Source organism: Heterostelium album (genome assembly GCF_000004825.1).
Source record: "Heterostelium album PN500 unplaced genomic scaffold PPL_scaffold3, whole genome shotgun sequence".
NCBI classification, from domain to species: domain Eukaryota; phylum Evosea; class Eumycetozoa; order Acytosteliales; family Acytosteliaceae; genus Heterostelium; species Heterostelium album.
In genome coordinates this window covers 2,246,602-2,267,333 of record NW_008805065.1, presented here as the reverse complement: position 1 = coordinate 2,267,333, position 20,732 = coordinate 2,246,602, and the positions used below count along the sequence as shown (strand labels likewise).

The 20,732-nt window shown below is 33.5% G+C and overlaps 9 protein-coding genes across 9 annotated transcripts; 3 read left to right on the top strand and 6 right to left on the bottom strand.

Annotated features, from left to right (window-relative positions):
- Positions 1 to 107: 107 nt before the first annotated feature.
- Positions 108 to 1,346, bottom strand: oxaB (YidC/Oxa1 family membrane protein insertase; the record flags this gene model as incomplete). The annotated part of the gene is made up of 2 exons (XM_020574443.1): positions 108 to 618; positions 691 to 1,346. 2 exons carry the CDS (start codon positions 1,344 to 1,346, stop codon positions 108 to 110), a joined length of 1,167 nt encoding a protein of 388 aa, XP_020436515.1.
- Positions 1,347 to 1,650: 304 nt separating this feature from the next.
- Positions 1,651 to 3,458, bottom strand: PPL_03478 (uncharacterized protein; the record flags this gene model as incomplete). The annotated part of the gene is made up of 3 exons (XM_020574442.1): positions 1,651 to 3,062; positions 3,128 to 3,265; positions 3,347 to 3,458. 3 exons carry the CDS (start codon positions 3,456 to 3,458, stop codon positions 1,651 to 1,653), a joined length of 1,662 nt encoding a protein of 553 aa, XP_020436514.1.
- A 562-nt stretch (positions 3,459 to 4,020) lies between these two features.
- Positions 4,021 to 5,115, top strand: phbB (prohibitin family protein; the record flags this gene model as incomplete). The annotated part of the gene is made up of 4 exons (XM_020574441.1): positions 4,021 to 4,153; positions 4,225 to 4,386; positions 4,470 to 4,729; positions 4,792 to 5,115. 4 exons carry the CDS (start codon positions 4,021 to 4,023, stop codon positions 5,113 to 5,115), a joined length of 879 nt encoding a protein of 292 aa, XP_020436513.1.
- Positions 5,116 to 5,235: 120 nt separating this feature from the next.
- PPL_03476 (DUF1183 family protein) lies at positions 5,236 to 6,224 on the bottom strand (the record flags this gene model as incomplete). Its single annotated transcript, XM_020574440.1, has 2 exons — positions 5,236 to 5,888; positions 5,975 to 6,224. The coding sequence occupies 2 exons, from the start codon at positions 6,222 to 6,224 to the stop codon at positions 5,236 to 5,238; spliced, it is 903 nt and encodes a 300-aa protein (XP_020436512.1).
- A 443-nt stretch (positions 6,225 to 6,667) lies between these two features.
- On the bottom strand, positions 6,668 to 10,670 carry PPL_03475 (4-alpha-glucanotransferase; the record flags this gene model as incomplete). Its single annotated transcript, XM_020574439.1, has 7 exons — positions 6,668 to 7,064; positions 7,440 to 7,974; positions 8,056 to 8,317; positions 8,401 to 8,534; positions 8,609 to 9,982; positions 10,078 to 10,192; positions 10,275 to 10,670. 7 exons carry the CDS (start codon positions 10,668 to 10,670, stop codon positions 6,668 to 6,670), a joined length of 3,213 nt encoding a protein of 1,070 aa, XP_020436511.1.
- A 779-nt stretch (positions 10,671 to 11,449) lies between these two features.
- Positions 11,450 to 13,185, top strand: nxnA (annexin; the record flags this gene model as incomplete). Its single annotated transcript, XM_020574438.1, has 3 exons — positions 11,450 to 12,190; positions 12,257 to 12,475; positions 12,550 to 13,185. 3 exons carry the CDS (start codon positions 11,450 to 11,452, stop codon positions 13,183 to 13,185), a joined length of 1,596 nt encoding a protein of 531 aa, XP_020436510.1.
- Positions 13,186 to 13,326: 141 nt separating this feature from the next.
- ppil2 (cyclophilin-type peptidylprolyl cis-trans isomerase) lies at positions 13,327 to 15,292 on the bottom strand (the record flags this gene model as incomplete). The annotated part of the gene is made up of 5 exons (XM_020574437.1): positions 13,327 to 13,710; positions 13,785 to 14,648; positions 14,754 to 14,830; positions 14,906 to 15,009; positions 15,105 to 15,292. 5 exons carry the CDS (start codon positions 15,290 to 15,292, stop codon positions 13,327 to 13,329), a joined length of 1,617 nt encoding a protein of 538 aa, XP_020436509.1.
- A 300-nt stretch (positions 15,293 to 15,592) lies between these two features.
- On the top strand, positions 15,593 to 17,231 carry dph1 (2-(3-amino-3-carboxypropyl)histidine synthase subunit 1/2; the record flags this gene model as incomplete). Its single annotated transcript, XM_020574436.1, has 5 exons — positions 15,593 to 16,190; positions 16,279 to 16,309; positions 16,378 to 16,430; positions 16,513 to 16,975; positions 17,057 to 17,231. 5 exons carry the CDS (start codon positions 15,593 to 15,595, stop codon positions 17,229 to 17,231), a joined length of 1,320 nt encoding a protein of 439 aa, XP_020436508.1.
- A 772-nt stretch (positions 17,232 to 18,003) lies between these two features.
- Positions 18,004 to 19,830, bottom strand: PPL_03471 (uncharacterized protein; the record flags this gene model as incomplete). The annotated part of the gene is made up of 1 exon (XM_020574435.1): positions 18,004 to 19,830. One exon carries the CDS (start codon positions 19,828 to 19,830, stop codon positions 18,004 to 18,006), a length of 1,827 nt encoding a protein of 608 aa, XP_020436507.1.
- Between the last annotated feature and the right edge of the window lie 902 nt (positions 19,831 to 20,732).

The following is a 20,732-nucleotide window of genomic DNA, read 5'->3' as shown; positions in this document are numbered from 1 at the left end:
TTCCAAAAGGTGATATCTAGATATTATTACCATCAGGTGTTGTTGTTAAATTATATAATTATATTATTTATTTAATAAATCGATTTTTATATTATTATTATTATAATTTATTTTCTTCTTCCACCGAAATTCTCATCCATTGCTTTCTGTTTTGCTTGTCTGATGGTACTGATTTCATGCTTCAATTTTTCGATCTTCTTTTGTTTCTCTGCGTTTTGAGCCTTGATCATATCCTCTGGAAGAGTGACTGCGGTCTTTGGTGCAAATTGGATTGTTTTCTTTGCAGATTCCTCGACGATTGGAATGTTAAAGAATTTCTTGACTGAATTTTGTTTGAATAAATAGTTTTGAATGACGAACAATAATGAATTGATACACCAGTATACATTAAGACCTGCTGCGAACTTCAAAGTGAAAAACAATGGCACAAAGCATAGACCATTGAAAATAATCTTCATAATCAATGGTGTTGTTTCGTTAAAACTCATTCTGACACTTTGCAACTGCAAAAATGAAGATGCCACAGGTAAGATATAGGTTGGATCCATAACAGAGAGATCTTTAAACCATAGTGCACCACCATTCGATACATATTGTGGGAAATCCATACATGCAGATCTAAAAGCATTTGTAAAAGTATTATAAGAATATAAGAACGAAACAGGAAATTTAAATATAATTAATTATTACCTAACGAGAACAAAGAAATAAATATAGAATGGAGCTTGTGCCAAACCGAGTCCCATCATTGAGAGTGCAGAGACACCGTGTTTCTTTGAGAGTTCCGATTGGAGTGAAGCCATTTTCATTCTACCTTCCATGGTTCCATCGTTGAGGTGGGCGTTTTTCTCCATCTCTTCACGAACCTTTTGCATCTTGACCTGACTACGTTGAGTTTTGACGGTGAATGGAAGGATGACGAAACGAAGTGCGACGGTTGCACCGACAATGCAAAGCCACCAGGGGATACCGGTGTTCACAGAGAACTGATTGAAAGACTCTATGATTGAGTTATTGAAATTTCCGATTGCCTCTACGATTGGGTTGGGTGGTGGTGGTAAAGATTCTACCATCTCTACGAGATTCGGTGAGACATTGATATCGGAAGTGGAATTGATTCCTGATGTATTTATTGGATTTTCAATGATTGTGTTGTTGTTGTTGCTTGGTGTAGAGTAATTTCTAATCTTGATTCCACTTTTGGAAACCAAATTGTTTGAGAACAACATTGTTGAACCTGATGATGATGACTTGAAAATCAAATTCGAAGTTGACCTCACAGAATTGGCATTTCTATTCTGACTGTTGAACACAGATCTTAAAATCGATCTATTTAAAGATTGCATATTACTATACTATATTAATATAATAAAAAAATATAAATAATATACAAAATTGCAAATATAAAATAAAAAAAATTAGAGGATATTAAAAAAAATGATAGTTTATCATCATTACGATCATGTGATCCTTTTTTTCGTCTTTTGTATTTTTTTTTTTATTTTTTTTTTATTTTTTGGGGCTTCACACCACTGAAATTTCAGTTTTTTTTTATTATACAAAGATATTTTATTTATTTATTTTTTAATTATAGTGTATTAGAAATATAAATTAAAAATATGTAAATTAATTAAGTTTTTTTCCACTTGTTTAAAAGAAACTGAAATCTTTTTTTGGTGTTCTGCTTGGTGAGTTTGAAAAGTATTTATACTTTGAGGTTGTTGGTGATTTAGTTGGTGTATTGTTGTTGTTGTTGTTGTTGTTGATAAAAACACTTAAGTTGTTATCCCATGAAATATTTGGTTGTTCTGTTATCTCGACCACTGGTGGAATATCATCGGTAGGCAATGGTCCTGTTTCTATAATTGCTGCTGGTACTTCAGCATCATTCACTACCAACCCTGCAAGTTTATCCATAAAACTATCGATTTGGTTTTCTGCTTGTCTTGAAATCTCTGTGTATTCCAATTTTTGTTTGTGTTGTGGTTGTTGCTGTTGTTGATTATAATCATAACCACCATATCTACTGCCGCTATCATTGAGAGTAGTGGTATCATTGCTATTTACAATAATTTTCAAATATTCCGATTGTATCAACTTGTCTACGACTGCCTGTTCGTTGACGAATACCTTGTCTTTGAAAGCCGAGGCTGTAAGAGTGTTGAGCTGAATTGGTTGCTCTTTGTTCTTGGTGAACAGTGTATTGATCATTGACATCATGGAGTGGCAGTGCTCCAAAAGATATTCTGGTACACGCTTGTGAGTAAAGTAGAAAGTGGTAGCACCAGGATTGGTTGGACGACAACTCTGGCACACCATACACATATTGATATCGCCACTGTCGTAGAGAATGCTCAAGATCGTTTGGATGTCACTCTCCTTGTAGAGTGTGCAGAATGATTTGATTGCAGCTTCCAACGATCCTCTTGTCTTTGGAAGATTAACAATATCGGTGCAGTTCTTTATTCTCTTTGACAACCAGAGTTTCACTTTTTCCACAACGGTATCGACATCTGCTTCATTTCCGACTATTCCAACTCTGCTGTTGTTTCCACTGTCAACGACCTGCACTTTCTTCTTGATTGGAATGCTACTGTTACTACTCAATGATTTCTTTGGAGTTGAAGCAGATGCTCCAAATTTAGTTGTTTTTGATGGTGTAGATCTAGCGGTTTGAGCACCACCAAAACTAGAGGTTGAACTTGTTAGCTGCTGCTGTTGCTGTGGTTGCTGCTCCAACTGTTCAATTGGTGACTTAAAGTGGAATCCTATTTTGAAGAAGGAGAGTAGTTGGTTGGTTTCAGAGGTCGGTGTGATCAATGAGTAGACTTTGCAACTAGCATCGATGTAGTCTTCAGAGTGAACGTGTACCATTGCCACTGGATCGCTGACAATCGAACACATATACTTGACCAATGCATCACGATATTTCTTGGATGAGATTGTCTTTTCAGGTTCTAAAACGATACGACCTTGACCCTCGACAATGAATCTATTCTTATAGAACGCGGTATCTACATTTCTCTCACCAATACCACACTGACAACGTGGTGCAAATTTAGCTTTAATATAATATTTGATTAGTAAATAACTATAATTGTTTCTTTTATTATTTATTATTTATTACCTTTCATAACAACTACCACTTTGACATCCTCAACATTCAAAATCTCGCCAAACAGCAATTGATGTAACAGCTCATTACATGCTAAACCAGTGTAACTTGAAAGATCAACTATAAACACATGTTTTAAATTTGTGAATACTATATTTATAAATATAGAATATATAGATATTAGTAAAAGATGTAGTGTAAAGTCTATTTTTTATTTTATATAATACATACATGGTTTACTTAGCTTTGTGTCAATTGGGAGTTCAATTTTCTGTGGTTGTCTTCTTCCTCGTCTCATAGTAGCTCTACCACCTCTTCCACCATATTTAATTTGTTTTCTCATGTTTTTGTTTTATTACAGGTATCTCAAATTTAGATAATATAAATTACAATTATTACTAACTTTTTGTTTTTCAACTAATTATTTTTCTCAATCTAGATATTAAAAATTTTAATTAATCTTGTTTTTTTTTTAAAAAAAAAAAAAGCTTATTTTATTTGTTTTCTTTTTTATTTCTTAATAAATTTTTATCTTTTTTTCCCTTCAGATGAAAATAATATAATATAATTATCATATTTGATAGAAGTCGGACAATCACTTTATTTTTTTAATCAAAAGATAATATTTTTTTTTAAAAAGACTTTGTAAAATCATCTAACGAGTTTTCAAAGTAACTGCATTGGGCAAAATAGTAGTTTGACAAACAATTAATTATCTTCATTCCTGAGCAGGTGCAAAACCAACCAAAGAATAAATAAAACACTATGACACTTTAATTATGTTTAAATTTTTAAAATTTGATTGTTTTTTTTGTAATTTTTTCAAAAAATTTGTGATGATCAAACATCAAAAATCATTACAATTTAATTACACATTTTTTTTCTATTTGATATTAGTAATAACAATGAATTTCAATTTTAATAATATTAGAGGATCATTACCAAAGTTTAATGCACCAAAAGGAGGTGTTGGTGGAATTGGTTCTTTGCTTGTTGCTGGTGTTGCATTATATGGTGCTTTCAACTCTTTATTGAATGGTTAGTATTGCCATATAGACTTGGATATCATTCAATAGTAGCAAATTACTAACACATCATTGGTTACACAGTTGAGGGTGGTCACAGAGCTATCGTATTCAATAGATTCGTCGGTATTAAAAATAGAGTTTACAATGAAGGTACTCACTTTGTCATTCCATGGATTGAGAGACCAGAGATCTATGATGTAAGAGCAAAGCCACGTTCAATCTCTTCATTGACTGGAAGTAAAGGTAAATAGAAAAAGATAGATAGCAGTGTGTTAAACAATCAAATATCAGCAACAAATATTCTAATTAATATGTTATTATATTAGATCTTCAAATGGTAAATGTAACAATTAGAGTTTTGTCGAAACCAAGCATCAAATATCTCCCAGAAATCTATAGAACTCTTGGAAAGGACTACGACGAGAGAGTACTCCCATCAATTGTAAATGAAGTACTCAAATCGATCGTTGCTCAATTCAATGCATCGCAACTCATCACTCAAAGAGAGCAAGTTTCACGTTTAATCTACAAGCGTTTGGTTGATCGTGCTCGTGATTTCCATATTGAATTAGATGATGTTTCAATCGTATGTATCTTAAGCTCAGATGATCATAGAAAACAAAAAAAAAAATATTAATATAATAATAGACACATTTGAACTTTGGTAAAGAATATGCAGCAGCTATTGAATCAAAACAAGTTGCACAACAAGATGCAGAGAGAGCACGTTTCTTGGTTGAAAAAGCTACACAAGACAAGAGAAGTATTATAGTAAAGGCAGAGGGAGAGTCTCAATCTGCTAAATTGATCTCTGACTCTATCAGAGAGAATCCAGCATTCTTGCAACTCAGAAAGATTGAAGCTGCTCGTGAAATCGCACAGATCATCGCCAAGTCTCAAAACAAAGTTTACATTAGCAGTGATTCACTCTTGTTGAATCTCAACGATATCGAAGAGCCATCAATGAAATAAAGTTTTTTTTAGCAACAATAGAACAACAATTTAGATGTTTCATTTTTAGTTAATTAATAAATATACAAAAAAGGTTTTTATTTTATTTTATTTGTTTTGTTTGTTCGCAATTATTTTTTTTTATCTTCTTGATGTACTAGAGTAACCGGTTGATGTAGATGTTACACCAGTACCTCTACTACTACTGCTACTGCTGCTGTGGTGGTATGAAGGTGAAGAATGATAGGATGGAGTGTAATAGTTGGAATGTGAATTCCATCCTCCCCACCACGAGGATCTTGGTCTTCCAAAAGCGTAGCCAGTACCCAATCCACCCAAGAATGGCAACCAACTGCTGTTACCCCATGAACTTCCATAGTTTTGTGGTGCTGGTGGAACCGATCCAAAACCAGCGCTACCCGGATAATAACTTGGACCGTTCATATAACCACCGTATGGTACACCATTGGGTTGTTGTTGTTGTTGGTGACGTCTTCTTGCTTCACGATCGTTTTCATTTCTTGCAAAGAAGATATTGTAAAAGATGAATCCTACGACACCAATGACAAACACCCAAATAAAGAATGTAAAGATCGATGTTGCCCAGTCTTGCTTATAGTAACTCTCTCTAAGCGCACTGTTAGTATACTCCAATTCATATCGCAATCCACACGATCCTTTTAAAATATATGGATCTTCAGGATATGCATATCCTTCACATGATACATCCAGCTTTCCAAATTGAACAGCTGTATCTAGATTTGCTTTACACTCCCACTGAACATCAGTTCCATCTTTATAAAAAGTAAAAGTAAAAAAAGATTAGTTAACTTTAAAATATTATCATTATCATTTTTAAATCAAAAAAAAGAATACATACCAGATCCAATGTTATGACATTGAACGGATTGAGGTAAGAGATTACGTTGACATCTGGCACTTCCACCCGCACACTCTAGTTGTTTGATCGGTGATGATCTTGAACCTCTAGTCATCTTATTGTCGACCAATGTAAGTACTTTTACATCTTTTAATAAGACAGCATCTTTATCTCCTTTTTGAAAGAAAGAATAAACAGTTTGTACTAATACAAAAAGTAATAAAATAGTTATTATATGTTTAAAATTCATAGTTTAATTAATATTCAAATGAAAATTTACAAAATTTATTAAAAACAAAACTGGTTGAAAATATTGTGAAAATTAAAAATTAATTTCGAGGGGTAAATTTTAAAAATCAAAGAAATTGGTGAGTCATTGTTTTAATTCTTAACAATACGTGCTTAATGATTCATCAAAACGTTAACTTTAAGAGACTTTATTTATTTTTAGTGATCGAATTGTGACAATATAATATGATTTGGTCATCTATCCATCATTACACCAAGGATGATTTGATATTTTGAAGTACAAAAATTGTAAAAAAAAAAGACACTCAACAACAGCTTTGGTATCGACGTGCTCATTAACAATGCCGGTGTCTTGAGAGACGTCTCCTTTGGAAAGATGTCGGACGCCGATTGGGATTTGGTCTATCGTGATCAACAATACTCCTATAGTTAATATCAATAAATTCAAAATTTAGTCGCTTCTTCAATATATCTATTTGCAATCATTGCAATTAGATCATTATCATCGATGGAAATGGTGGTGGAGTAAGTGTAACGACTTAAACCATCAGCAATTACATTATCAGATCCTTTCTTATAAATAAGAGTTGGATTAAAAGAGAAAATGTATTGTAACCACCTAATTAATTTAGGTTTTGTATTGTCATTAAGTTTATTATTTATAAATAGTATATGTTGGTGATCGGTATGAATAACTATCTTAAAACCTAATAGCATATGGTAGTTAGATTCGAGAGCATGTTTGATTGCCATAACCTCTTGTTCAAAGACAGGGTAATCCCTTTCAGTTGTGTTAAACTTCTTGGATCGATAAAGAACAATTTGTTTGTTATCACTCTCGCTTTACGAGATTAAACAGTTTCTAGTTTCAACTAAATTAGTTTGAATAGAATCGTTTAATGTATTAAATTTAATAGCTAGTTCTTTAATGTTGTTTTCTTTATCAGGCAATGATATTATTCTACTCTTTGAAAATATAAGAAAGTTTATTATTTTATTTTTTGAATCTGTTTAATTCTGATTCTAAAAATTTGAAAATTGTGATTTAAGTAATAAGTAAAAATAATAAAAAATGTTATTAAACTTACAAACTGATATCAATAGCACTCGTCTTACTATGCAGTTATTATCTATGATAATATCATTAATTTATTTCATTTTACTTTGTTTTCAAAAAGATATTAAATATTTATTTACATATACAGTAGTGTATTACTCTGTCTTTCTATTGGAAGATGTAATTAATCTTTGAACGGTTCTGTTAAAATCATCAGATTTCAATAGGTCCTCAATGTTGATTTGGATTCTGTATTGCCAATAGTGGAATGGGTTTGAAGGTTCATTGATACGCTCTTCTTTTGGATCGCGTTGTGAGAGTTCCGATGAGAGTCCAAACCAATCTTGCAGAGGGAAAATAGACATCATGCTCTGTGATTGAAGATGTTGTGTTATCACAGCCTCTGTTACGTATGGTTCACAAAAGTAGGGTGCTTCACCATACATTCCCAAAATATTGTTGTAGAAATTTTGTGAACGTGGACGATCTTCTTCCCACCAGCCTCTAAGAGTTGACATATCGTGTGAAGAAGTGGTATTCACAGTCAAGTAGGAGTATTCCGATGGAACATAGAACTCCTTGGTACTGTCAGCTGGCATTCTTTGAATTCTCAATCCCAATATACCTAGATCTTTCAATACTGGTTCAACGCATTTTGGTACCATACCCAAATCCTCACCACAAACCAACATATCTTTAAATAATAAACAATTAGTAAATGATTCTCAAATAGTTTATAAATATTGTTTGTTTGTTTAACTTTTTTTAAACTTACTTGTACATCCTTTAATTAAAGGTAATCTTTGTAATCCAATTTGAGACCAAAGCTCCTCTTGTCTCTCAAAGTAATAGGAAATATAGAGTCGATAGAGAGTATTCTTCAAGTCATCGGAGAGTTCATTGTAAGAAGATGTCTTTGTGATTTCAATTCTTGGATAGAATCTATGTTCATCTTCCTTGTCCTTGACCAAACATACATTCTGAACCAATTTCAATAATCCTGGTTTATACATTGAATCTTCACCTGTAACATTTTTCTAAAATAAAATAAATAAAAAAAATAATTAATTAATATCTTTTAAAAAATAAATAAAAATTATAATAATAATATTCAACATACATCAATTGATCTTTCACATTCAAATTCAGGTTTTAATTTATAAGAATTACTAGCATATTCCTTAAGGAACTTCTTTGATGATTCTGCAAAGTCACCAAATTGTTCACGTAAAGTATGATATCTAATATAGGGTTCTAAGAAAAAAAAAAGAAAAACATTAATATTAAATTTGTTATTTATGTCAAAAAAAAATAAAATAATTACTTACTTGTTAATCTATCAAGATCCCAAATACCATTATGAGTTAATTCCGATTTCCAAAGTGGAAGTGATGGATTGAAATGACCAAGTAAACCAGTGAAACAATCGGTGGGAATCTCCCAGATTCTAAAGAATCCAAGAATGTGATCGATACGGAAAGCATGACAGTATTTAGCCATCTGACCAAGTCTTGATCTCCACCAACTGTAGTTATCTTTTTTCATACGTTCCCAGTCGTAAGTTGGGAAACCCCAGTTTTGTCCGTCATCTGCGAAAGCATCTGGTGGCGCTCCAGTAGTGTTGTTCAAACGGAACAGATGTGGATTCAACCAGGTATCGACACTGTGTCTGCTGACACCAATGGGCAAGTCACCCTTGATACCAATACGCTTGGACACTGCATACTTTGATGCAGCGAGAAGCTGACGATGCAAGTGGTATTGCACGAAATAATGATATCTAACCTCCTGGTAGAATTTCGATTGTGGCGATGTCAGACTCTCGATTGTCTCCCAATCGATGGTACTGTGCTCCTTCCACAGACTGAAATCGGCAGTTTTGTTGATATCACGCAGCACACAAAACACTGCGTATGGCTTCAACCACTCGGCATTCTCCTTGACATATGCAATAAACTCTTGATCCTTGTCGAGATTGGCTTTCTCGGCGCTGTAGATCTGTCTTAGAAATTCCACTTTCAAGTTGATGACAGCTTCGTAATCGACCACCTTTAGCTTGTTGAGACGCTCCGAGTGTTCGTTTGCTTTCTTTATGATCTCCGTGTTGGTTGTAATCGATTGGATATTCACGTAGATCGGGTGTAGCGCATAGACAGAGACAGAGCTGTAGGGATAAGAGTCACGCCAGGTGTTCATCACCATTGTATCGTTGATTGGCAGGATCTGGATGATGTGCTGACCAGTCTCTGCAGCCCAATCAATAAAGGGAATCAAGTCATTGAACTCACCCACACCCATTCCCTTCTTGGTACGCAACGAGAAGATCGGAAGTGCAACACCGGTGGTACGGATCTGTCCGACATCCTTAAAGTCACCGTCGTTAAAGTAGTAGTCGCGTTCCTCCGATCTGGTGTTGGAGTACTCTGAAGCCGGCAAGATACTGCTGGTGAACCAACGATCGTTACCCTGCTCCCAATGAATATAAGTCTTTGATTTATCGGCAATGATATATTTATAAGAGAATGGCAATTGATCTTTAGTGAACTCCAAGTCTGCTTTCCACAATGGGAAATCTTGATCACTCAATTTAATGGCACGTTCCGTTCTCCAATTACCCAATGTCATATTACTACCAACCAAATATACATTATAACTAGGTTGTACATTTGTACATCTAACTTGGAAATGAATAACAACCTTATCTGAGAATTAAATTAAAAATTAAAAAAAAACAATTAAATTAATTAAAAAAAAATTATAACTAATTTAAAAAAATAATATAATAATAATTAATTACCTGGACTTGATGGTGAAATGAATTGATATGGTTTAATGGTATCTATATTTCTTCTTAGAATTACATCTTTAAATAATGAACAGTGTAAATATGAATATTCAGATGATGCTGGATTCTTTAATATTTTTGTTAATGTTGTTTGTCTTTGTTAGTACAGATTGATTAATATTAAGATTTAATTATTAATTTATAGTTACTTGATAGGTATCTCTAACTTCATGGATGAATGCAGGATTACATAGTGATAGATTCAGTAAACGATTTTGTCCACCTTCCCAAATCTTTTCACCGTTTGTATCCATGACGAAATACTTGTATTCAATGAGATTCTGTTGTTTCTGTTGACCTTGATGATTGATAAGATTGGAAGTGGATGGAGGTGGTGCAGAAGGTGTTGCTGCTGCTGCAGTGGTTGTTGCTTGGTTGTTTGAGTTGGCAAACTCTATGAATATCTCCCAATCACCATTGTCATCGTATCTCAGCTTCTTGGCATTATTCTCATCCCAATCACCAAGCTGTGAACACGATCCAGTGATATAGACCTCCTGTCCCAATCTAGTATAATAATTAACTTTGAATCTTACACAATTCATTGTTGTGTTATTGTGTAATGTTGTTTATTTAGAAAATATTTTAATATATTAATTATATCTATGGGTTCTAATTAACGTAAAAATAAATGAACAAAGTCTCTAAACTAATAAATAATAAATAAATGAAATGTGATGGTATTTTATAACTTATTGTTAAATTAAAAATGATTAAAAATTAAATCATATTTTTATTTTGCTGAATTTCACCAATTTTATATTAATTTGGGGTTTTTTAAAAAAAAAAAATTTTGTTGTGATGTTCATCTACACACACAAGTTTCTTTCTTATCCCACTTTTTTATACAAATAAACAGAGATGACATCACATCACAGAAGACATGTTATATAATAAAAGAAATAAAAAATTTAAAAATAAAATTTATTCAATCCAACAGACAAGCCTGGTATGGTACTTTGTAATAAAACAAAAAAAAAAAAAAAAAAAAAAAGAAAATCTTGGCTTGCAAAAAAAGATCGTCACAAAAAAGCTCAAAAAACACTAAATTAAACAACCACCAACAAAAAAAAACAAAAAAAAATAGAAAATCTTTAATTAAAACTTTTTTTGGTGTGAAAGTCAGTTGTCACAGAGCTTTTTTTTTGCATGCAATAGCAATCGTTGTAGTGTCTCAAGATTATTATTCTTCAATTTTTTTTTAATCAATCTAATAATAATATTTGTTTTTTTTATATATATCTTTATTTTGTATTTGTTTAGTGTATTGTTGTTGTTTGTTGTATTTTTAATTAAATAATAAAAAATTTCAAAATAAAAATAAATGTCAGCACCAGGTCAATATAATTCACCTCCACCACCTGCTGGTCAGCAACCAGCTCCAGGTCAATACCCACCACAACAAGGTTACCCACCACAACAAGGTTATCCACCACAACAAGGATATCCTCCTCAACAAGGTTACCCACCTCAACAGGGATACCCACCACAACAAGGTTATCCACCACAACAAGGTTACCCACCACAACAAGGTTATCCACCACAACAGGGATACCCTCCACAACAAGGTTATCCACCTCAACAACAACAAGGTTATGGTTATCCACCACAGCAACAAGGTTACCCACCTCAACAAGGATACCCACCACAACAAGGATACCCACCAGCCCCAGCAGCCGGAGGATATCCACCACAACAAGGTTACCCACCACAACAAGGCTATCCACCACAACAAGGTTACCCACCAGCCCCAGCAGCCGGAGGATATCCACCACAACAAGGTTATCCACCTCAACAAGGTTATCCACCACAACAAGGTTATCCACCAGCACCAGCAGCCGGAGGTTATCCACCAGCACCAGCAGCAGGAGGTTATCCACCAGCACCAGTCGGAGTTGCACCAGTTGGAGCTGCCCCAGTCGGAGTTGCCCCAGTTGGAGTTGCACCAGTTGGAGTTGCTGCCGTTCCAGCTGTCCAATTCGCACTTGTCAGAGTATGTGCTATTACTCATGACTTGAAGCGTGATGCTGAGAATTTAAGAAGAGCCATGAAGGGAATTGGAACTGTAAGTGGATTTAATCTTGATTCATAATTCATGATCAAATTTCTAACTCATTTCAAAAATAATTAGGATGAACATACTTTAATTGAAATTCTAGGTAATAGAAATTGGGAAGAACGTGCTGGTATCATCAGAGAATACAGTGTTTTCATTGGTAGAGATTTAGTAAAGGATATTAAATCAGAGACATCTGGAAACTTCAAGTTGACTTTGGTTGCACTCTTGACTGACCCAGCTCAATATGATGCTGATAATATTTACAATGCCATGAAAGGTGCTGGAACAAATGTAAATATATATATATATATATTCAATCAAAAATATAATATAATTATTAACAAACTAAAAAAAAAACTATTTAGGAACATTGTTTACAAGAGATTTTAATTACAAGATCCAATGCCCAAAAGATGAGAATCAATCAAATCTTCAACTCTGACCATCACAAGAGTTTGAAGCACTGGGTTAGCTCTGAAACCTCTGGTGATTTCAAGCGTTTGTGTGAAGAGTTACTCGAACCACGTGATGAGTCAATGATTGTTGACGTTGCCGGTGCCATGAGAGACGTTGACACTCTCTATTATGCCGGTGAGGGTCGTGTCGGTACCGACGAGAAGACCTTTATCAACATCTTCACAAGACGTAACTTCTTACAGTTGCGTGAGATCGCACGTCTCTACCCTACCATGCACAAGCGTCACACCCTCCAAAAGGCAATCGAGTCAGAGTTCTCTGGTGACATCAGATCGGGTCTCCAAGCGATCCTCTACTTTGCCACCGATTCTTTCGGTTACTTTGCATCAATCATCCACAAGTCAATCGCCGGTGTCGGTACCAACGACGACAAGCTCATTAGAAACATTATTTACTGTCAATCATTCTTGACTCTCATCAAGCAATACTACTTAGCCAACTACGGTAAGACATTACATCATGCAATTGCAAATGATTGTTCCGGTGACTACAAGAAATTACTCTTGGAAATTGTTGGTGCTTAAAATTAAATTAAAAAAAAAAAAAAAATATAACCATAAGTAACCATCACCACTCGACTAATGTATTATAATTATAAATAAATATAATCCATTTTAATTAATAAGTTAATATATTTCGATTTATTAGACTTTTCATTCAACAATTTAAAAGTTTGAAAAGTTTCCATATGTCTTTGATTTCTTTGTTGTTTCATTAAGTTTATCTTGAATAATTTGTCGTTTAAGTTGGGATTCTTGTTCTGGTGTCGTTGTAGTTGATGTTGTTGTTGCTATTGGTTTTACTGCTACTTTTGCTGATACCTTTGCTACCGGTTTTGTATCTACAATATATTTACCAACACCAGTTTTATTGGTTTGTGGAACAACAACATTTGGATTCGAATACCACTGACCTCTTTCAGTGTCATTAAATTTAGATTCTTTTTCTCTTCTCTTTAATTCGGCTTTCTTTAATTCTTCAAGTTCTTCTTCATCAATAGTTTCAAATGGATTCTCAAATATCTTTACACCTAATATTTTAATTGGAATCTAAACAACAACAAAGATAATTGATTTAAAGTTAATAAACAAATAATAATAACAATAAATAAATATGTACATACTAATGGTACATCATTTTGATTGGTTTTAATCATTTCCATTGTTTTCAAAACATCTAATCCACCCACAACCTTTCCGAAAACAGTGTGTTTACGATCGAGATGTGGAGCCGGTCTGAATAAAATAAAGAATTGCGAACCATTTGTGTTTGGACCAGAATTCGCCATGCTGAGTATACCACGCTCGTGGTGTGACAAGTAGGGTTTGAATTCATCGGCAAACGCTCGCTTCCAAATCGATTGACCACCGGTACCAGTTCCAGTGGGATCACCACCCTGAATCATAAAGTTCTTGATCGAACGATGGAATATGACATTGTTGTAGTAACCGGTGGCGCAGAGTGCCAAGAAGTTCTCACAGGTCTTTGGTACGAAATCACAGTGCAGCTGGATATTAATATCACCTATATTCGTTTGTATACTGACGTATCCTTTCTTCTTGGTTTTCTTTCCTGGTCGATCTGCAGGATGATCTTCAATGACCGACGTCAACGACATTCCAGTCGACGTGAACGAAGGTGCTTGACCGGATTGCTTTCTCACTGCTTCTTCTTTCTCACGTTTCTCTCTTCTATATTGTTCGACATCTTTATCTAGTATACTGGTTTTCGATGATTCTGCATTGAGATTACTTGTTGTCAACTTACTTGAACTTGTTGTACTTGTTGAAGTGGTTGTAGTCGTTGATGTACTATCATTACTATTAATTGGTATACCTTTTGCTTTAAGTTCATTGAATATTCTTAGAGCTGTTTCTGATAAGTTGATATTTGAAGTGGTTTGATCTTCTTTAAAATCCAGTCCTTCTTTGATAAAGTGAAAGTTTGATAGCGACTTTTGTTGTGTATATTCCTTGTCAGCAGGATTCTGTAGTGTAATAATATCTTGCTTTGTGAATGGTGTATCTTCCATCAAATCCAACCAGTGTTTAGCATCGATATTCAACTGCTTGACAGCATCGTAACTATATACATTTCCAGTGGTTCTAATAATCACAATATGAGAGTAATCTGTAAATACTTTTTTTAAAATCGGACAATGATATTCATCTAAACCAACAACAACAATATCGATTTGTTAGTAGTTTGTTATGTTTTAAAAATTTGATAGATAATAAGTCATACCATCGGAATTAACAGCAAAGTTTGCTTTAAAAAGATCCTTAAATGTCATAGGTTTACCAGTGACAGGATCTCTTTTATATTTCTTTAAAAAAGGTATAATATTACTAACAATAAAAATATAATAAATGATATAGTTAGTAGATGTATTTAAGATATATATATATATATATAGTATAGTAGTAGTAGTATAACAACATACAGCATCTCATAGAGATTACCATCTAAAGTGCACATTGGATCGTCGAATGGTTGCAAAGACAAACTGCAACAGTAGTAAGGTAATGGTTTCTCATTACTTCTCTTTTCACCGTCTTTCTTTCCACCGAAATCATTCGCCCATTCACCAGCTGTAATGAATAGCTTTTGTTTACTCTTTCTTTTAGCCATTAACTAACAAGCTTAAGTTGACTGTAGATGTTAATCTGTTTTTTAATAAATTAAAAATGTAAAAAAAAAAACATTTTAAATTACCAACCACATTTTTTTTCTTTCTCCTGCACATTAATTTTAAAAAAAATGTAAAAATTAAAAATTAGTGGGGTAAATGTGATCTGGGTGGGTTTTTTGTTTTATTCACCATATACAAGCAAGAGTATGTTTTGTTTTGAAACCGCATTTTGGTGGTCATTCGTTTTTTCATTCTTCGCCAATTGAAATTTAAGAAGATATCTATATTAATATTTAAAAATGAGTAATATAGATAATAGTAATAATAGCAATGATACAAATGATATAGAATCAAATAATGATGTATCAGTAAAGCAACAACAGGAACAACAACAAGTACAACAACCACAAAAAAAGATAAGATTTGTCGGTAAAAAAAAGATTGCAGAATTAAGACAGAAACAACAGTTGGAAGGCGAACAATTACAATCGTTGAATGATAATAAAGATATTGTAGTTGCACAGAATAGTGGTAGTACAAAGCCTAAACCAAAGATATTTGGTAGAGCTGTTCAGTCGAATCAACAACAGATACCAGACGAGTTGTTAAACGATGAACAATTGAATCAAGCAATTCAGATATTACCACCAAACTACAATTTCGAAATACATAAGACCATATGGCGTCTAAGACAATCGCAATCGAAGCGTGTAGCACTTCAATTCCCAGAGGGTCTATTAATGTATTCTTGTATCATCTCTGACATTCTAGAGAGATTCGCCAATGTTGAAACTATCATCATGGGTGATGTAACTTATGGTGCATGTTGTGTAGACGACTACACTGCAAGATCATTAGGTGCTGACTTTATGGTTCATTACGGTCATTCTTGTTTAGGTAAGTAAATTAATCATATATATATATATATATATCACTGTTATCAACTTTATTATTTATTAATATACAATAATTACTTTTTTAATAGTTCCAATTGATGTTAGTGAAATTAGAATGTTGTATATTTTTGTAGATATTCAAATAGATTTGAAACATTTTATAGAGACACTGAAATTTAATTTTACAGTCGACACAAAATTATTATTGGTTTCAACTATTCAGTTTTCTGCTTCATTACAAGTAAGTGTTGTTTACTGTTTAATCGTATTATTATTATTATTACCACAATCTTATACATACAAACCATTTGATTAAAAGTCAGCAAGAGTTACACTGGCAGAGCATTTCAAGAATGTTTTTATTCCACAGGAAAAACCATTGTCACATGGTGAAATTCTAGGTTGCACATCACCAAAGATCAAGTACGACGATGATAGCAGTGATGAAGTAGTCGTAGTTTATTTGGGTGACGGTCGATTCCATTTGGAGTCTATCATGATTTCGAATCCCACCATCAAGGCCTATAGATATGATCCTTACAGCAAGGTGTTCTCGATTGAGGGTTACGATTTCGATCAGATGCACGCAATCAGAAAAGATGCAATTCAGGTTGCACGTAAAGCCGACCGTTTCGGTATCATCTTGGGAACACTTGGTCGTCAAGGTAGTCCAAAGATCTTGGAGCATCTCGAAGATCTACTGAAACGCGCCAACAAAGATTATACAGTAGTTTTATTATCGGAAATATTTCCATCGAAATTAGATTTATTTAGTGATATTCAAACGTATGTTGTTGCCCTCAACTTTTTCTAATCAATCATTAGTTTTATTATTTTAGTTAACTAATTATTTAAATTATATATTAGATGGATACAAATAGCATGCCCTAGATTATCAATTGATTGGGGATATGCTTTTACAACACCATTATTGAATACATATGAAGCTGAAGTAGCATTAAATGGTATCGAGTGGCAAACTGTTTATCCAATGGATTTCTATTCTAAACAGGGTGGAAAATGGTCAAATTATAGCAGCTAATTAATAAATATTATTTTTTAACTTAAATTATTTATTGTGGCCTTGTTTTAAAATGAGAAACACTATCTTTTTTTTTTAAACAAATATTGATTCGAATATTTAAATCTATTTTTTCTTTTAAAAGTTTAAAGTTCTTGGAAGATTTTTAATTATTTATCAAAGGTTAAGTTTAGAGTGATAGTTTATCGTATTTTATTGGATCTTATTTAAGTTTTACTTTTATTTTCTACAAAATAATAAAATAATGTAGTTCTATAAATAATATTTAATAATGTTGAATTTTAAAAACAGATTTTTTTATTGATCAAGAATTAATATCACTTTTTCGACAGATTTGATATGTTTCAACCTTATCTTTTAACCATATTATGTTGTTTTGACGAAACAGTAAAAAATTAAAAAGTAATTTATTTTATCCTTTTTGCCAGAAAACAGATAAAAAAGGTAAAGAAAAGTTTATTCCAATTTAAATTGATTTACAAATCCTAAAAATTAAAATAAGACATTAAAAATGATATTTGTTATATTATATACAAAACAATTAGATTGTTTAATTTTTTATTTTTTTTTATAAAATATTATTTTAAAACTTTTAAAGCAGGAATGATTTTATATCTTTTAATTCGCAATGAAAAAAAAGATTTTATAAATAGTTAAATATATAAATATGTATATATATTATATAATATAATTCAATAAAATATAGTTATTGAATATTTAAATAGATTAGAGTGATTGTGAAATTTTACTGTTTTTTTATGATGTTGCAAATTTAATCCCAGATATGATTTCCAGTTAGTCCCATGAGAGATTTGGCACATTCATCTTCTTTGGAACGACAGAATTGAAGTTTGGCAAACTGGAAATTCATGGCAGAGGTTGGAGTGGTTGGTATTACAGCGGGGATGGATGAGTTAGATGGTGGCGATGTTGGAACGATCGATGACGATGCACTCAGTGATTGAGCATTGAATACACGTGGACTACCTGGGGTAGAGGTTGGAGTGTTTGGGATTTTGTATACCCACTGGATTTCATCGGAGTTTCCAAAAGGAATGGAGTTGGTCGATGCAGATTTCGAGGAACCGAACCAGTTTGATGAAGTTGGTGAAAATGGTGCCTTTTGTGGCGATGTCTGTGACGATGGTACCAACAACTCTTCGTTGTCAGAGTCACGTGGAATACTATTAATTGAAACCATGGCGTCGAGTTTCGAGGATGAACGTCTCAAATTCGATGGGTCCATTGGTGGTGAAGAAATTAATTGTTTGGATGGTGATGATGTTACATTGAATGTTGAGAGGATGGGTGGTGAGTGTACATTATTATTGGAACAGACTTTGGTGTTGACAGTGAGAATCTTACGTGCCTTTGGCTTAAAACTGTCTTGTAATGGTGAAAGGGTTGGAGTTAATTGACAACTATGTGAGAGTAATGACATTGGAGAAGAGAGGGTTGATGGCGATGGGAATGGTGGTGGTGGTGATGTTGGTGAGCTACCCATAGCTACACGCTTGGGGGTATGCTGGAGAAGTTCTTCTTTAATTTTGTCACCTTTACGCTCATGCTTGGCGATATGACGTGAGAAGTTTGTAAGCATTCTCAGTTGGCAGTTCTCAAAGAAACAGAGATATTTTCCTTGGTTGTCTTGACGGAACAAATTGAGTCCGTAGTAGATCATTTGGTTGCGAAGTTGGACACCACGTTGTGATGGTTTAATGGGTGTGGTGAATTCCTCTTCTTCGCCTTCCTCTAGATTGTTTACTTTGATGTCACCGGCCTCAGCATCGAGTCTACGATGCCATCTGAGGTGTGATGAAAGATTACCTTTATTTCCTTTGATTGTTTTGTTACATGTCTCATATGGACAACTGTAGGTTCCGTCTGGATTCTGTTTGACTTGTTCACTCTTTACTTTGTAGTCAAGTGTTGGGAATGGACGGGATGGTGTTCCTACATGTGATTTTGGAGAGTGAGATGGGGTGGTGGCGGCAGAATTTGGTACCAAATTTACTTTGTTGGATGATCTATTGATTGGGAATTTCTCGTTGAGTGAGAAGTTTTGATCTGGCTTTGGCTTGGATTTGCTCATCTCTTCGAATTGACTGTGGAAATGTGGATAGTGGATTTCAAATTCTTCGTAGTCGTCATCGGCACAGTCATCGTCATCCGAGAGATCTTCTTCACCCCAGTTGTCGTGGTCGGCAACCTCTTGTTCGGATCTTTCGAAATTACTACATTTATTAGAGTGGTGGGTATTATAATTGGCAAAGAGAGCATCACGTGAATTTGGCGATGGACACATATGGTCGGAGCCAGAGGCACGCTTTGGTCGGATGAATTCTAAATTATATGCACCAGATTGCGACATTTGGAGTGGTGGTGAGTAGGAGGTTGGCGAGGAAGCAGTGTCTTCATCGTCAGACTTGCGCGACTTTTTCAATGGAGATCTATTTGGGTTGTCCTCGGACTTGGAATTGATTGATCGGAGTTCGAATTCATCTTCCTCTTTGAATCTCTTGAGAATGGTGGATGGACTGGAGCAGGCCTCCTCATGGTCAAGTGTATTCAATAAAACTCTTAAACTTCTATGTTCCATTTTTAAGTGACTGGTTGGTTTGTGGTGTTGTGAAGTTGAAATTATACAAGGTTTTTATATTGTTAAATAATAGTAATGGTGGTGGTACGGTATATTATACAATTAAGTTTTAGTGATACAAGTTTGTAGCTAACCAATTAAAGTTATACAAGTTTGTCTCTCTAAATTTATATAAATAGTATATAACAATAAATTAAGTAGGATACTGAACAACAAATATTAATTAATTACAAAAGTGAAATATTAGTTGAAGAATTTTGATTGGTTGGTTATAATCTCAAACTATAAAGATTAGGTTGTCAAGGAATTTAAGAATAGTAGTATTATAAAAACAAGAAATAAAGTGTTGTTTAAACAGCACAGTTAGTATCGAGTTTACTAAAATTTACAAATTTGGAAATTCAATTAAATTACCTTGGATGTTCATAAAGTGAGATTTGCAATGATGATGGTGGTAGGTGTGAGTATGAATGTTTTTAATGAAGGGTTGGGGTGGTAGTGTGTCAATAATATTTTGGTGTTACTTTGTTGGTGGTAGTGGTGGTGGTGGTGATGACTGACTGTGTGGTGGTGGTGTTCCAGCTGATTAAACACTTTTATATAAAAATGACAATAATTTGAATATCGGGCAGGTAGAAAATGCAGACAATGACTCTTTAAGTATTGAAGAGATATACAATTCATTCGAAAGTGGAGCAATGGTACAGTATTGGTATTTTAAGAAATTAGTAAAAAAAGAAAGAAATCAATAAATAAAAAAATAAAAAAAAAGATAAAGTTAGTTAGTTTAATCGAATGACCATTTTGATTGAATTAATTTTAGATTTGTGATTGGTGGTAATTGGAAATGATTGGATAAATCATTAATAATTTAAAGTTTGTTGGTGTTTAAGAAATTATAT